The 17,555-nt window shown below is 32.8% G+C and overlaps 1 protein-coding gene and 1 long non-coding RNA gene across 4 annotated transcripts in view; one reads left to right on the top strand and one right to left on the bottom strand.

Annotated features, from left to right (window-relative positions):
• LOC138704943 (uncharacterized) overlaps nucleotides 1-17,555 on the bottom strand; it is a 130,268-nt gene that overhangs the window by 72,075 nt on the left and 40,638 nt on the right. The window contains exon 1 of one of the 2 annotated variants that reach the window (XR_011333487.1): nucleotides 6,078-6,325. The exons of the other annotated variant lie outside the window; for it this stretch is intronic. This is a non-coding gene — a long non-coding RNA (uncharacterized lncRNA). Of the gene's footprint in view, nucleotides 1-6,077; nucleotides 6,326-17,555 lie in introns of those variants that run through there. 2 annotated transcript variants of the gene reach the window in all.
• Nucleotides 1-17,555, top strand: part of LOC138704942 (histone H3-like centromeric protein A) — a 105,074-nt gene that overhangs the window by 81,012 nt on the left and 6,507 nt on the right. The window contains exon 5 of one of the 2 annotated variants that reach the window (XM_069833392.1): nucleotides 13,681-13,989. The exons of the other annotated variant lie outside the window; for it this stretch is intronic. Coding sequence (XP_069689493.1) covers nucleotides 13,681-13,849 — 169 coding nt within the window. The 3' untranslated portion in view covers nucleotides 13,850-13,989. Of the gene's footprint in view, nucleotides 1-13,680; nucleotides 13,990-17,555 lie in introns of those variants that run through there. 2 annotated transcript variants of the gene reach the window in all.

Here is a 17,555-nt window from a genome sequence, read left to right as displayed (position 1 = left end):
ATAGGTTATGTCGCAATTCATCTGTTTTATGTTTTAACAGTTCAGCCTGAATTCCATCATCTCCTGGTGCTTTATTATTTTTAAGCTGTTTAATGGACTCGTTAATTTCCTCCATTGTTGGTAGGTCATTATCAGTTTCCAATCTGTTATTGACATCGGAACTACTAGTATTATTACCGTTGATATTCCCCATCAATATACCTTGATTGACAACATTAGTGTTATTTCCGTTAAGAAGACTGCTAAAATGATTACTCCATCTATTTAAAATCTCATCTTTACTTGTTAAAATATTCCCTCTAGGGTCTCTACATAAATTAGTCCTAGGTTTAAAACTCTTCCTCTCATTATTTACAAATTTATAGAATGTTTTAGTTTCTTTATATTCTCTACAGAGTTCAATTTCAAGTAATCTGTCATTTTCAAATTTCCTCTTCTTTTTCCTATGAATGTATTTTTCTTCTCTTCTTTTATTTCTATATTGTTCTGTAAGGCTCCTTGTACTTCCTCTCTTTAACATTTTTAGATATACTTTATTCTTTTCTTCTGTTACTATTCTACACTCATCATCAAACCAATAATTTTGTTTAGGTCCGCATATTGTGCCAATTGTTTTTTCTGCTATTGTGGTTATTGTCTCTCTAATTGTTTTCCATCCATCATCAATTCGGGTCTCATCACTTGTTCCATTTGCTTTAAGTCCCATTTTCTCAATCTCCTGTTTCATTCTTTGTTTGTAATTTGCAACTATTTCATCATTCTTTAAACTTTCAACATTATATTTCTCCTTATTTTGACTTTTAGTGCTTCTGATTTTTTTACAATTGGATTTTTTTTGTCTAATTTTAGCAATCACCAGGAAGTGGTCGGAGTCTATATTAGCTCCTCTACGATTTCTTATGTCCAACAAACATTTTTTATGTCTTTTATCTATAACCATGTGGTCAATTTGATTGACTACATTACCATCTGGCATTTTCCACGTTCCTTTATGTATCGCTTTATGACAGTAAAAAGTACCCCCAATAACCATGCCCCTCGATGTTGCGAATTCAATCAGCCTTTGCCCATTATCGTTGCTACTATCGTGTAAACTATATTTCCCAATAGTTGGATAGTAGATTTCTTCTTTACCAACTTGAGCATTTAGGTCACCTAAAACCATCTTTATGTCACTACTAGGACAAGAATCAAATGCCCTTTCCAGTAATGCATAGAAGGTATCCTTTTCCTCGTTTGGTTTCATTTCCGTTGGGGCATGTACATTAATTAAGCTGCAGTTGAAGAATTTCCCTTTAATTCGCAAAACTGAAATTCGCTCATTAATTGGATTGAAGTTTAAGATTAAATGTTTAACTTCCTTCCTTACTATAAAACCAGTCCCAAATTGATGTTTGTTTGGATGGCAACTATAAAAAATCACACATTCCTTCTTATCAATAACCCCATTCCCCATCCATCTCATTTCTTGGATTGCTGTTACATCTACTTTATATTTCAAAAGCTGGTCAGTCAGGACTTTTAGTGCACCTGGTCTATACAAGGATAATACATTCCACGTGCCAATCTTTAAATCGTTTGCCTTATTCTTGCCATGTCGCCATAGATTTGGCCATCCGGCTTTTCCTTCTTTAGGTTTCTGAGCAATGGACTTTTTCCGGGGTGGGGTTGCTAACCACTACGCCCAACCGCGCAGCAATCCTGTGTGGGCGATGATTTTCTGTCTGGGTTTTCTCCCGTAGCTGGCATGTCACAATTATAGCGTCGGGTACTCGCTTTTCCGCCCTTACATTGTTAGTGTTACCCAGGGGTCACGACGAGGACATGCATGTATTTGACTTGGTAGGAATGAGTGGCATTTCCCAAACTTTTAAATGAAGTATAACTGCCAGCAAGCTATACCCCTTCGAGACCACATACTACCCCTTGACCCCCTTTGTATTTCTCAATAAAATAAATTACGACAATGGACGAAAAGTTTTTTAACTGGCGCCATGTTGACCTCTCATCACTACCAACCGTTAAAATTTACCACATGCAACAAAATTGTCTTTTGTGTAGCTCTTTTATTTCGAGGGACCGGCGTTACGAAATTTTTGGGGACAAACTTTAACATAAAGTTGTGTCCTTTCAGAATTAAACAAAAAACAATTCCTGTCTTTCATAAGTATTTTAACTATTTATTTTTATAATCTTGGCCGAGGAAATAAAATCAAATCGAAACATTCTGAGAAAAACTTGGTAAAACAGAGTAAAATGTAGTTGGGGACATAGGGACCATCGTTTCATTTTGACGTTTGGACATTATTTTTAATTATAAATTTTAAAATTGATCGTTTTATGCTTTGTTTCCAACTAAAACATGTGAGAGTTAGTTAATTAAACGCAAAAGTAATCAGTTAACGTTTTCAAGAAACTCCTTAAATCAGCCGGGACAAACATTTACCCATTTCAGAATATTTACCCTTAAATCATTTACCCCTGCTTTTATCCAAGTCGCATCACCTCTGAACAATAAACATGGAAAGCAAATTAGCGCTTTTTTTTTTTCAGGACAACCACACAACCATTTATGCTTATAATAAACAGAAGAATTAAATTTCGTAGAGTAAAGTTATGAAATATATTTAAATAATTGATTAAATGGCGATCTTACTTGTGTTAATTGTGTAAGCATGTGCAGCTTACACAATTAACACGAGTAAGATCGCCATTTAATCAATTATTTATATTCAAGTGTTAAAAGTAGTGTACAAAAGATTCAACATGAAATATATTTATTTAAAATTTTCAGTCATATGACTTATCATTCTTATTGCAAATTAATATTTGTTACAACATGTTACTGAAGAAAAGTATAAACATTTTCGCCTGTAGAGCATCATCAGATACATAATTGTTTAACGATATACATAAGTACAATGTAGAATGTATTCACTTTGTAATGAAATATTAATTTGTAATTTGTGTAACAGTAAGAAGTAAAGTCATGAGTTATTGTAGTAATAGTCAATATAGTTATAGGGGCTATGTTAATTTCAATTAATTTGCATTTGAATTGTTAATTTACCAAAATTTTACGTGACATGGTGTAAGTATACATAGAACTCATGTTACAATATGTTGTTATATGTGTTGGTTAACACTGTTAAAAATTAAAATTGATGAAATATAAAATATCGCCATACTTATACATAAATATGTATAAAATTTAAATTTCATATGAAAAAATTGACGTTATTAATTGTGCATGAATGTTTTGATGACGTGTGTTTGTATATACATATAATATTATGTTTTGATGCAAGTTAAAACTTCTTCTATATGTAGTTGTTTCGTATTTTGCAGATGCATGTTTGGCTGGTAATTCTTAACTTTGTAAAATATACATTTCTTTGAATAAAATATGATATGAAATAATAAATATTATTTGATTTAACCCATTAGCGCCAAAATTATTATAATTTTTTTTAATATTAATTTTGGTTACTTTATTTCTTGCCTAGAAGATGTCTAAAAAAAGAAAAATAGTTTTTAGTTTGTATTATTTTCTCATGTCGACTATACTTTGCGAGAATTTTGCCATTGCCACATGGCAACACTAGGCATCTCCATGATCTCTTTATAGCAATTATTCTTTATTATGATCTTAGTAATGGTTTTGTAAGCTTGTAATATCTGTAAAGAAGTAGGTATAAGTTAAAAGTATAATAAATTACGAACCCATAACTTACATTTATTTTAAAGGCATTTATAGATTATACATTTATAATAATGATAAGAATATAGCATCAGAATCAAATTAGAGGGAATGGAATGAAATGAAAAGGTCAATGCACAGACCAACATCGACTTGCATATATTCCGAGCACAGCTTCACTTTTTCTTCTCTTCTGTGTGTTACACAAGATGGTCCAATCGATTGTATCTGACAGAATCTGATACTAGACTGTCTGGTGGTGATGCTGGCGAAGTGGCTGACTTCGGTAGTACCTTATACCTCCTCAGATACACATTAGCCACTTTTCTTCTGAAGTTCAGTTGGGAAATTCTCTGATTGTGTGCTTCATTGTACATGATCCAACTGTTCTGCATGGCAACATCGAATAAACAGGTAACCAATGGCCAGTACCATTTTTTTCCCCCAAATGCCAATATGGTAGCAGCTCAGCTTCTGCTCAATCTGATCGGTGCCGTACATGTACAAATTGTACTTCGCAACCAATTTTGTTTTTGGAACCATTACATTTCGCTTTTGTTTTTGCGAAAACTTTTTCACATGCGTAATTTCTTGGGTACCGCAAGAGGTGGATATCATAGTAACAGCAGTGTTATCCATCCATCGCACATACAGATTTCCGTTGTTCATTTCCATAGCGGTCTCGAAATATCCTCGTTCTTTTATGAAAAACATGTTTTACTGGTAAAGAAGCACTCTTTGAGAATTCGATTTTCATGAATGGTTCCAATTACTGTGTACCTATGGAATGTTAGAAATGCAAAAAAGATTTGCACCAGAGAACAAATTGTCCATGTAAAAATTGAACTTTAGGTCCTTTTTTATCAGGAAGTTCATCAAGTAGTACAAGTAACATACTAGCAGCCTTGCCGAATACTTTCTCATAATCTGGGTTTGATTTAGGTCCTTTTCCCCGGTACAGTTCAAAATTGACCAAATAACCGTCCTTAGTATTTAGGCTCCATATTTTGTAGCCAAATTGAATGGACTTACCATGGATAAACTGCTTACAGCTATGATGCCCGTTATATTACACCATGCTTTTATCATGTAACAGGTGTTCTTCGGGTACAAAAATATCATCAGACATTATGTATAATGTCCATTGCTTCAGCGAGAAAGAAGCCTTTTCTAAAATGGAAAATATTGTATATTGTAAATAATATCTAAATCGGACTATACAGGTGCTATATGGCAACACTGAAGTAAAAAAGGGCTTAGCTGAACCACTTTCGGTTAGAATTTTTATAACATATAATAAACATATTTATTGAAGTATATTTAACATAAATAAATAGAAAAGAGGGAAGAAAAAAAATATTTTACATAATAACAATGTACTTACTGAAACTCTGTCCATTTCTTTGTAACTTGACACAGTACCAACAATGAACACGTTAGCACTATGAACAACAGAATGAAATTGACATCACTGTGGCATTCTACACATGTCCACGCATAGAAAAAAAAAAAACCCCACATTTATATCTTGTCTGATTCTTAGCAGGCTATTTAAAATTAAGGCAATTAACGCATGGCGCTAATGGGTTAATGTTCAATGACATAAATGCAAATTATTAACAATCTTACGTGTTATATTTTGGTCATTATTTATTCTTGAAGAAAAGGTATTATTTCATTTTGATGTAGTTAAAGTATGAATTACATTCTACATATGTAATGTTTTTAGTTAAAAATGGAAACTTGCGTATATATGTGTGATGAATGCGCACAGTGGTCCGCTCATATTCATGTTGTAAAAGGATTAAGTTAGTTATGATGTTGGTTGTTTTAGCTCTGTAATCATTGAAAACATACATATATTTAAAAAGGGTATGATTTAAGAAAATTAAATTTATTCAAGGGTATAATGTTGGCATGAAACATTAATGAATCAAAACAGCTAATGTCACAAGTTACTCAATAGCCAGTACAATACAACAAGAGGAGATCACCACATACATCAATGCACACATACACGTAAGTTCTTTCTTCAACTTAATATATGATACAATTTGAATTATATACTTAATAATTCATACAAGACCACATTAGTAATTCTTTTCAAAACCATAAACCGGTAATATAATTACTGGAATATAATATAATATGAAATTTATTAACGTTCAATTACATCTTTGAATCAATAAATTTTTTAAAATTTATTTTCATCTCCTAAATTGTACCCTTTTTCAACATATGTATACTTCAATTACAGAACAACACAACCACGTCGTAATTGATTCCATTTCTTCAAACATATTAATGTGAGCAGACTTCCATACGAATTCATCGTGTGTGTATGTATGTATATATATTGCATTGCCGTCCACCTTACCGTACATGAAGTGTATCTCTGCCAGCTCTTGATACATGTCGCACAGTCTAACGCCTACACAACACTGAATGTAACCTTTGCCTCGGAATGAACTGTCAGAGTGCCCTCTTAATGTCTTCTTTGATGGCAACAACCTGCAGAAAGAAAAACGATCTGGTGAATTTCAGTGTTGTGAAGGCCATAACTCGGAAATAAAGCATTTCCGAACACATGTTGTAATGAACTATTTTGATTGTCTACATGTGGGAAATACATACCTGAAATTATGCCCCGTATTTTTTAAACACCCTGTGTGTGTGTATATATATATATATATATATTTATTTATTTATTTATTTATTTATTTATTTATTTATATTTATATATATAGACACACACACACACACGTAAGTTTCCCCATTTAACTCAACTTTGATACAATATAATAAATTCAGGATGTAATCTACATATTCTCCCATTTCTTTACCTAAATTTTTTAAAAATTGGCACTTGATTTATTAATGGTTCATATCAACATTATACTGTTGAATAAATTGAATTTTCCTAAATCATACCCTTTTTAAATATATGCATATTTTCAATGATTGTAGAGCTAAAACAGCCAACATCATAACTAACTTAATCCTTTTACAACATATCAATATGAGCGGACCACTGTGCACATCCATTGCATATATATACGCAAGTTTCCTCATTTAACTAAAAACATGACATATGTAGAATGTAATTCATGCTTTGACTACATCAAAATGAAATAATTCCTTTTCTTCAAGAATAAATAATATCGAAATATAACACGTAAGATTGTTAATAATTTGCATTAATTTATGCCTTTGAACATTAAATCAAATAATTGTATTTATTATTGCATATCATATTTTATTCAAACACACGTATATTTTACAGAGCTAAGAATTACCTGGCAAACATGCATCTGCAAAATACGAAATAACTATATATAGAAAAAGTTTTAACTTGCATCTAAACATAATTATATTATGTGTATATACAAACACACGTCATCAAAACATTCCTATCCAATATCATTACTGGTAACGAGAAATAGTGTCTTTATGCTAACATAAGGAAAAGAAAGAAATGGTTGAGTCCAAACAAAAAAGCAACTCCCCGTTACAAAGGCCAGCTCGCATCCGCAAAAGATAATGTTATGCATCTGGTGGAACTGCGAGGGTTTGCTGTACTACGAATTGCTTCCTGAGGTGTAACCATCACTGCCAACATTTATTGGCACCAACTGTGACGTCTTGCACAGACAATCCAAGAAAAACTACCAACAAGACTGCGTGAAGTGATGCTGCTCCACGATAATGCTTGCCTGCACTCTGCTAACCTGACACGAAACTATCCAGGACTTGGATTGGGAAGTCATTCTGCATCCACCTTATTCACCTGATCTTGTGCCCTCAAATTTTCACCTTTTCCACTCTATCGGACAAGGAACTTCCTTTCAGGATGAAAATGCTCTTCGAACATGGCTTGACGACTTTTTTAACTCAAAACCACGCGATTTCTATGGGCGTGGAATCGAAAAACTACTTCAGCATTGGCAGACTGTTATAAATAGTGAAGGAGAATATATTGTTGATGATTAACTTCTCTCTTATGTGTATCTGATGTGTTTAATAAACTTATGAAAAATTGTTGCAGAATTATGCAACAACCTAATATTATTTGTACTGTATTAACTTGCTGCTCTACTCACTTGTCTACTGATAATCTTTCTCTTAATTCGCACAGAATTTGTAAATGATTAGTTTATTGAAATCAGTAATTTCAGCTACCATTGTTTTTTCTTTGAAAATGTTACGAGTGTATTTAATTTGTCCACCCCCATGCATTTCCATAAAATTAATAATGTATTTATCACTCTTAAGGTCGAGAAACATCTCTCAGTTTCTAAATTGCTCATTGGTAATGTAATATTTTACGTGTTTTTCATCAGCAATGTTGGCTGCACTGTCGAGTTTATGTAGTTGAAATTACATATATGTAAGTTACGGAGTGGTAGTAATTCATGATTTGGTGGCTTTGGCGTCTTCCTCATGTTCTAAGATCTTAGGTATTACAGGTATATTCGACTTAGGTTAATTTTTGTTTTTCTGTACTGACCCAGAAACAAAATTTGATCTACCTATATTTTCCAAGTTCCAGTTATAACACACTGAGTATTGTACAAAACATTCAATATTTTATTCTCTCAATGGAAGGAATTTAGACAAATATACTCAAATAACTCCCTTGAAGAAAAGAGCCGTGATTGTATTCTACCACTCCAAAATATTCGTCATGACAGAGTCACTTGAGTTGAGTCAGTTCACTATAGCGGTTTCAGAATAAGAAGGCATATGGCCTAAGCCAATTGAGTGCTAGCAGCAGTACGACGTGTCTTTGTGTGTAATATTTAAATATAATTACTCTTACTGAAGAAATTTTCATCCCAATTTTTATTACTTCTTCGCTTCACAGATCAGTAGATCTTGGAGTCGCTAACTTGCGAAATAAAGTGACAGATATGTAGAAATTTACTGTGCTAATGTCTGAGAAAGAATGTCTTAATTCTTTCTCAGACTTCCTTGTACAGCAAAGCTGAATTTATTATTGTTTATTTCTCCAGAGGAAAGATGAGGTACAGTTTGTTTGAATCTAGTGATAATAAAATGTAAACATATCTGTAGATAGCTACGTAATTTAATATTAATATTGAAGTTGAAAAATATTTTATTTTTCCTATGTTAAATGAAACCTATATAGCCTAATTTAATTTGATTCTTTAGCTTATATATACCTAGGGGTCCAGGGTTTTTGGTTTTGAATCTGGCTATAATGCAACGTAATCATAATGTGTTCATATATAATTCAGTACTCATATTAAAACTGTAGATTATTTTATTTTTCTTTAAACTAAGTCTGACTAATTTTTACATATCTAGAGGTTCAGAGTTCCATATTCTGGCTAAGAATATAAGCATATCTGTTCATATGTAGGCCTAATTCAGTACTCATATTAAAATTGAGGACCGTTTTTGCAAAATTGAGATTTTGATGGATTCGTTACCATAAGGCAGGCCTCTACATGATGTTCTAAGCATCTTAGTAAAATTGGGTTATTTCTCTTCATTGTAGTGTGTCAAAGTGTGATCGTTTTTTCAAAACTTGCTTTCTGCTATAAGTGAGAGATACAGCAAAACTTGCTTACTATAGTGTTTTGTCTCTCCTGTAAAATTTAGTTTTTTCAGTTAGCAAGTTTTGCAAAAACGGTCCTCAATTGAAGATTACTTTCTTTTACTTTGTTAAATCAAGCCTATCTAATTTAATTTAATCCTCAAGCTTATACCTACCTAGAGGTTCAGGATTCTATGTTCTATCACTCTAGCCTGAGACAATATAAACCTATGAGTGAAGGTAGTTATACAGAAGTGAATATGAAAACCGTAACCCAATAATATTGTTAATATATTGAAGGTAAAATTGTATATTAGAAAAAATGTATAAAGTGCGATACATATAACGAAAGGTTTTTAAAATATAAATTGAGTTTTGGAATTATAAAATTTCCTCGTTCCTAGCATGCCTGTATTTATTTTAAAAGTGAAATGTAATTAATTTGCTTCATCTTATAAAGTTTTCTAATGCTCTTAAGGAAGAATGTTGTTAATACTCTCCGTATAATTCATGGAAAAAGAGGCAGGAGTGTTTATGTTTACAATATCATCCAAGTATCTCATATGTTTATGCAATATTTCGTCTTTTACCATGTATAATATTCCAATCAAAAGTGAAAATTGTACCTATGGTTATTCTCAGCTTCTTCTTTCCACGTTCTATTATAATGGCAGTGCTAACACATACTACTATTATATTTCAAATATTGTACGATGAATTAATACATGGTTCTGAAAATTGTACAAATAATTAACACGTTTGTTTTGCGTTATTTTCTGGGAGAGGTAAATTCAAGTATACCACCTATTTTAATTGTCTCTTTGTCCTGTCCGAGAATATAAGATAACGTATGCACTTCTAAACCACACGCCTCTGCAGTCAAACTTTTTTGTTTGTGAAAAACTGACACGCACTGCATCATAAGCTAGTTCTTTAGAAAAAATATATACAAAAAATACCATACTTCTCGCTTGTGAGTGTAGGACTGTTCTTTTGTATATAACAGATGAAACACAAGAGCCAATTGCAATCCCTTCAAGAGACATTGTTACGGTAAGTTACACATCACACAAGAGAAAACAGTCCACATCTGAATTTGGAAGTAAACAGAATCTATCTCCATTTACAAAGAGGGACTTCAGAGCAAAATATGTTCTATGTTGTAGGTTGGATATCTCTGTTTAATTTTAAAGCGATAACACGTGAACCAGTTGACATACAATTGTCATTCTTGTACAGTTGATTTCAGTATGTGTAGCTCTATCGAATGGTACTGCTTAAAATTCATTCCTAGTCATAAGTATTGTGCGCGCAAGAAAGAAACTAATTCGCGACGACTTAACTAGACAACACCGCTTCACTGTCACTGGCTAATCGACATAGACCGGACTGAACTAGCTCCGCCTTATATGCCTTCTTATTCTGAAAGCGCTCTAGCATGGACTTGGATGGAGTGAGGGAGAGCATTGCACTCGTCATGACAATGTGATGTCACATATCGAAAGAATGTTCTGACAATGAGTCTGAATCCAAGTGTTACTGCACTGCTGCCTAATCTCCTCTGTGTATGCAGAGCTTGTAGAAATGCAACATCGGTCCTGAAATTATCAATTTAGGGATGTTTGGCAAGTGCAAATATAATGTGTTCACTAATTTTCACAAGGAGGGCGAGTTCCTAGAGTCCCCCTTCAGTAATCACCACTGAAAATCACAGATGTTAAAAAATTCCTCAGTGTTGTATAAAGTTCTGGAACTGGAGGGATACTTAATTTAGTGTTTGGTTAACACATATGAACATTAATAGATATAGACTGCTTTTACAATTTTACAAACCTCTTGGAGAAAAAGGTCACTCCCAGTAAATACTGAATTTTACCAAATTGTAAATGTGTGACAGAAGAGGAAGCAAATATGGAAATGCTTCTGGCTAGAATTATTGATCTTCGATTAAGATTCACTTTTAGGTGTGATTTCTTGACAGAAGAGACATAGGTGGCTTGTAAGGTACATGTGCCAAATACGGCCCATTTAACGTATCAAGATATATTGTACTGTTACTGAAAGAGATAAAATTCTGAAAGTTGTACTAAAACATACTTCAAGGTGAGCAATAAAGAAAACGTAGTCTTAGATTTAGATTTACTGAAAAACTTTTCTATAATAGTGCAATATTTAAAATTTGAATAATGGGCCTTATTTGGCACACTCGTTCCAAATAAGGACCACTATCAGTCCCAAATAAGGCCCATGTGTAAATAAATAGTAATTACGAAAGCAAATAGAAATCAATTAGATTACAATAATCGTATTTAAGCCAAATGAACTACAATAATGATATTCAAAGTTAAGTAGATGAAAAACACATTCTGGACAAAACAAATGGATATTCTGTCCTTAGTCTAAAGATCACACTCTGAGTAAAAAAAAAAAAAAAAAAAAAAAAACTATTTTTAGTCTAAGATCACATTCTGGGCAAAGAAAACTGAATAAGTTCACCATATTTTCACAGCTGTCTGAAGATTCTTAGTCTAAGATGACATTCTCGGAAAATAAAACTGAATATTTTGTCCTAAGCATCAAGATTACACTCTGATAAAGAAAAGTTGTATTGTGTATTTCACCTAAATATCACACTGTGGGCAAAGAAAACTGGATATTTTGTCCTTAGCCATAAGTCCAACACATTCTTCATGAACATAAGTTGAACACTTTACACACAGTCTCTTGTCAGCAATACGACCCTTTCTGCGTAAATAACAGAACCAACTTCCTTTTTTCACTCTTTTAGTTTGAATGCCACGCGGTCCAGCTTCAAGAAGATCTTTCACGGAAGGCGCACGACATATTTTCCTTTTCTCAGCTGTCTTCACGCTCAAACCTTTAGGAGCAGAGCACCATTCTTACCAATTTCGCAGTCCTCTGTACGCCTATGTCCTTTTGCAGTGTTAACTGATTTAGCCTTCTCTTTGTCTTGAAACAATTCCCTTGTTACCTCAAGTGCTTGGTAATTAAGGGCTTTTCGTCGCTGGTTTGTATGGTTTCTCTTTATTTCAGGGGTATGAAGAATGTTTTGAAATGAAGTTTCTAATTTCCCTTCATTATCACTAGAGATATGGGAAAAGTAACTGGATTCGTCAGGAAGAGAGAAGATGTCACTTGTGAAGCTTGAGTCCCCTGAATCTCTTTGTTTCGAAACTCTTTTCTGGGTTAATGCTTTAACTTGATTTGGCTGATGTAGGAGTAACTGGGATCCAGATTTTGATCGCAATGGGGCTTCTTCAGCCTTTTCTTTCCTGGTGAGTTCGAAAGGAGCGAAGGCCTCTCAGGGATAGCACTAGGATCGAATGAATAAATTCCAATAGTGCTAAATCCACTTGATATGTTAGAAGGAGTAGCAACTCTTGGCCAAACCTTACTAAATATTTTCCCAAATATCCGTTTGTTTACTGTACGACTTTCATTTCAAGTCCATTCGACTCAAAATGCAAGTTTAAGCTTTCTAAATAACTCAAACTACATACCGAAAGAATTAAAATATTATATTTTAACAAATAAACAAAATTATTATGCTAAAAATAATTAATTAAATTACGAATTAAAATAATTATCGTAGCTTTGATAATTGTCTTCACAATTTTCTCATAAATAAATTACCGTATGTTACAGAATGCCTTTATGAGGCTCAAAATGAGAAAAAAACCTTTAAGAAAATTAATGTTCCAAATAAGGTCCATGGGCCTTGTTTAGCTCATCTATAGAGGGGCCTTATTTGGAGCTCCCTGTAAATCCACACTTTCATTCGTAGATTTACTAAGGGATAAATAAATACACATTAAATGGAAAATATCAATACAGTATCTTATTCTACTAATCATATGTTTTGAAATGACATATACCAAGCTCATTTATGTTAAGTTACCAAAAACTGCAGAAAGTTTATTAAAATACCTCGAAATAATAGCGACAACAGCTTCTGACGTCGTTCACTGCTCAACTGAAGCAAACATGTCGAAATCGTTCAATTATACTGTTGTAGTTTCTAGTCTAGCCATCAGAGGCCAGGAACTGTGAGAAACATTAAGAAACTAGTAGAAATTATAATGTTATCTTAATAAAATGACAGATGGGCCTTATTTAGAACGGAGCCTTATTTGGCTCATGTACCTTAGACTAAAATGTACATACCTGTATGAAATGTCGCTTCGAATCTTGTGCAAGACATATATGGATGTTTATCATCTATGTGAGGTTTTGTGTTGTCTTAGATGTTTGGTATTCTGGCAAACCCATATCATAGGTGTCCCAAAATTTGTTTCAATATTGGCTTGAAGAAGCTCGAAAGTTGACTGTGGTAATATTTCAAGGTTTTAGATAGAATTATTTTGCTGAATCTTTATTAATTATATTTTTACATTTCCAGGATTCAGGGAAGTGCATTAGAAGCATTACAGGAAAGTGCAGAGATGTACATGGTGCAGTTCTTTGAAGACTCACTTCTGTGTACCATACATGCAAAGCGTGTCACAGTTTTTGCCAGTGATATGCAGCTTGCTCGACGTATACGTGGACATTATGACCCCATTAACTGATTTTTTGTCACAAATTTCATAATCTGATATGTAAGATTATTATTGTTGAACATAATTTCATAAAAACATGCCATATTGAGTGTCAATCAGTGTCTTTTTTGTATTGTTATAAAGGTAACCTCATAAAAGCTTCCTCGTAATGCAGGGCTCTTATTATTGTACAAAGAATTTGGACTGAAAATTAATCTCGCATTTTCGTAAAATTCCACTCTTTTTTGCCTCAAACACAATTCAGGATTTGCATATACCCATTCATGTGTTTATATACAAATATGATTATACAGAGTTGTGTAGATACAAAATAAATATACCAATCACATAAAGAAGCAAGTGCTCGCCCATAGTATGGTATATTTTGAATGTAATTAGGCAGAAAATTCATCGGCTTGTATCTTAAGGAGGTTAGTGATTTTCCTCTCTCTTCTTTGTACATGTACATGTGTATCCATGATAAAATATGTTTTGAAGACTGAAAATTGTGTTGTGTTTACAGTCATGTGGTAAGATGTTGTGGACCAGAGATTGATGGTATTGATTCTATAATTGTTATTCCATGTTTAAATGTTCTTTCAAATATTAATTTTAACGACTGGAAGCATGGTGCAGAAGTTTCTTGCATTTTTTTAATTTCTAATTCTTCCTTACTAATTTGTTAGTTTTGTGTTGTATGGTATATTATTTTGAGCTGCATCTAAAAGGTTGCGTGTATTTGAAAAAAAAAATGTATTTATAAAATTGAATGATGTATCTTTTAATGTAGTAATAAGTGACTTTCACTTGAAATGAAAAGTGTAATTGAAATGGAATTATCCATTAGTGCTTGAGATTCATTGCTAGTTAATTTTAAATAGAACCATTGTACAGATGTTGCATTATGTTTCTGCTGGTGACTGGCCATTGGGTTTCAAGTGCCTTATCTTGGTCATGCACATAAGAATACTAAACTGCAAAATAAAATATATCTGGTTGCCTTCATTCCAATGCTCTGGTCTGCTTGCTTGAGTGTAAGGTGAGAATTTAGTCATACTTTTTCTCACAGATTAGTACAACCTTTTGCTATCTCTCTTCCCCTCACTGCAAACTACGACATTGCACATTAAAAGATCAGTAACCAGAGTACATTAACACTCATTACCTGCAGGACGAACAAAAGAGAGAAGATGATTTTGCAAAATGACTCGTGCCAAATTATTGTTTGCATCAAAATGCTACATTTTCATTGTAGAAATAAAGGAAACTTTTATAAATAATACTTAAAGATTCTACTAATCTCATTAACATCTTCAATGTTTTGCTCTAATAATATAAGCTATTTAAGTTTAAATTCATCATCATCCATACAAGTATAAGGCCCTTTGGGTACGGTATTGAAGCATGAGTTTTGGAAGTCTATTACGATTAATTCGTTGGACATGGTTTTTCCACTGCAGATGGTTTAAGTTTAAATTATCAACACAGTAAAATTACAACTTAACTTATATTGTACATCTTGCACACAATTTTATTTTTATTTCATAATAAGTAGTAGGGTAACATGTGTTACAGAAGTTGTTCAAAGTGGTGTTCATCTGCGTTCACACATGCCTGACATATTTTGATGAAATTAGAATTCACTTGCTGAAGTTCCCCTTTCGTAATTCTTGTAATTTTTTGGGTTACCTGTGCTCTGTAATCTATTCTGTGAAGCACCATGATGACCACGTAAATGAAAAAATGCTTAAGCAGAGGAAATTATTAGATGTTGATCAACAATACTATCAACAGTGTTCTGTAAACTCAATTACAGAAATTCACTCAACTTCTTACATTGGCATGCAACTGTAATTCTTGGATTATAACCACTCTATAAGATATAGATCTTGAAAGGTTGTAGTGCTGAGTCTATTGCCTCCCTCCCGAAATTAAATTAAGTTCAAATGGGCTGAGTTTTTTGTATTGCCTACTTTTTGTGAAACATGATCTGAGAGACTTCTTTGGAGAACAATCCATTGATGCGCTAATTTCGTCCAGTTTTTTGTTCCATTAAAACTCTTCATTTTGGGTTCAGAATTCCAGCATTTAGTGACTCCATAAAGCCATAACGAAGAAGACGAGTGGGAAGACCAAAGAGACTTTGGAGAGATCAGTTTAACGGATAAAATTCTGGAGGCGGAACAGGCCATCAGCCTAAACCTTGAAGTTATTGATGATGATGATGATGATGATGATGATGATGATGATGATGATGATGATGATGATGACGGTAAAGCCATAACATTATAAAAATTCAATTTCATTTCTTGCCTTGATTGATTTTTTAGACTTCATATAGTTCCACATATATTTTGATATTTACCTAATTTCATTTCTATATCCATCTCTTTATCATATGATAGTGCACGAAGATAGTCGAAGGCCTAGAATTGTTCCAAGACTTGATCTTCAGTTATGATTTTCATCCTGAAATATTAAGACTATGCTGTCAGCATATAAAACTGAATTCAGATAGAATCCTCATTCAAGTCTGTCACCTCTTCCAGTGTCTTCCCTCTATTGCCATATTACATTATATATATATATATATATATATATATATATATATATATATCTTCTTATATCTTATTCTTCTTCGGACTTCAGGTTCTACAACTCTCAGGTGAAAGTTTTGGCCTTCTCGTCAACTTTCTTCCATTCCTTATGGCTTCCAACTATCTTTGTCCAGTTTTCCACCTTCATCAATTTCAAATCATTCAGGACATCATCCTCCCAGCTATTTTTTGGTCTACTGTGCTTTCTGTTAACTATTGGTTTCCATTTGTTTAACTAATCTATTATTCTCCATTCTATTTTTGACCAAACCATCCTAATCTTAGTGATTTTATATGATTTATTATGTTCCTATTCTTTATCAGCTCATTCAGTTCACTGTTATATTTAATTCTCCATGTACCATCATTCATTTTAGTTGGACTAAAAATTTTTCTTAGTATTGTTCTTTCAAAAATGAGTAGTCTGTGTTTTATGGAGCTTTGAAGGACCCATGTTTCTCTGGCATAAGTTACTACAGGTCTTATTGTAATACAGTATAGCTTAAATTTGGACTGTTTAGATATCAATTTACTTCTAAATAACTGCAGGTTGGCGTAGTATGCTTTGTTTCCCATTACAGTTCTTTCTTTTATTTCTTCCTCAGTGGTGTTGTTATTAACAGTTGATCCAAGATATTTGAAACTTGGTACTTGTTGAATCATTATATAATTTATTTTAAAATCTCCTAAAGTTTCTCTTTTTGTGCTGCATTTTAAGAATTTTGTTTTCTTCTCATTAATTATCAATCCAAATTTCATTGCCTGTTCTTTTAAATTGTTAAATGTTTCTATCAAAGCCGGTTTTGTTCATGCAGTTATAATAATAATAATAATAATAATAATAATAATAATAATGGTTTATTTTAACTGGCAGAGTTAAGGCCATTCGGCCTTCTCTTCCACTCAACCAGTATGATAGAAAATTACTACAATGCGATGAATATAACATATGTCATAAGCTATACATTGCCTTAATTTTGTTGTAATGTTTCCACTCGTCTCCAGTTTCTTCAATATAAAGTCTATAACGAAACTAAATAATGTAGCTGAAAGCAGATCACCTTGTTTGACACCGTTTCATATACTGTACTGAACTTTTCGCTTATCTTATTGGTCACCTTTATTTTTGCCTCAGTGTT

This window comes from Periplaneta americana, chromosome 8 (assembly GCF_040183065.1).
Source record: "Periplaneta americana isolate PAMFEO1 chromosome 8, P.americana_PAMFEO1_priV1, whole genome shotgun sequence".
Classification (NCBI taxonomy): domain Eukaryota; kingdom Metazoa; phylum Arthropoda; class Insecta; order Blattodea; family Blattidae; genus Periplaneta; species Periplaneta americana.
The sequence above is the reverse complement of the archived record's forward strand: the minus strand, read 5'-3'. Positions and strand labels throughout refer to the sequence as shown.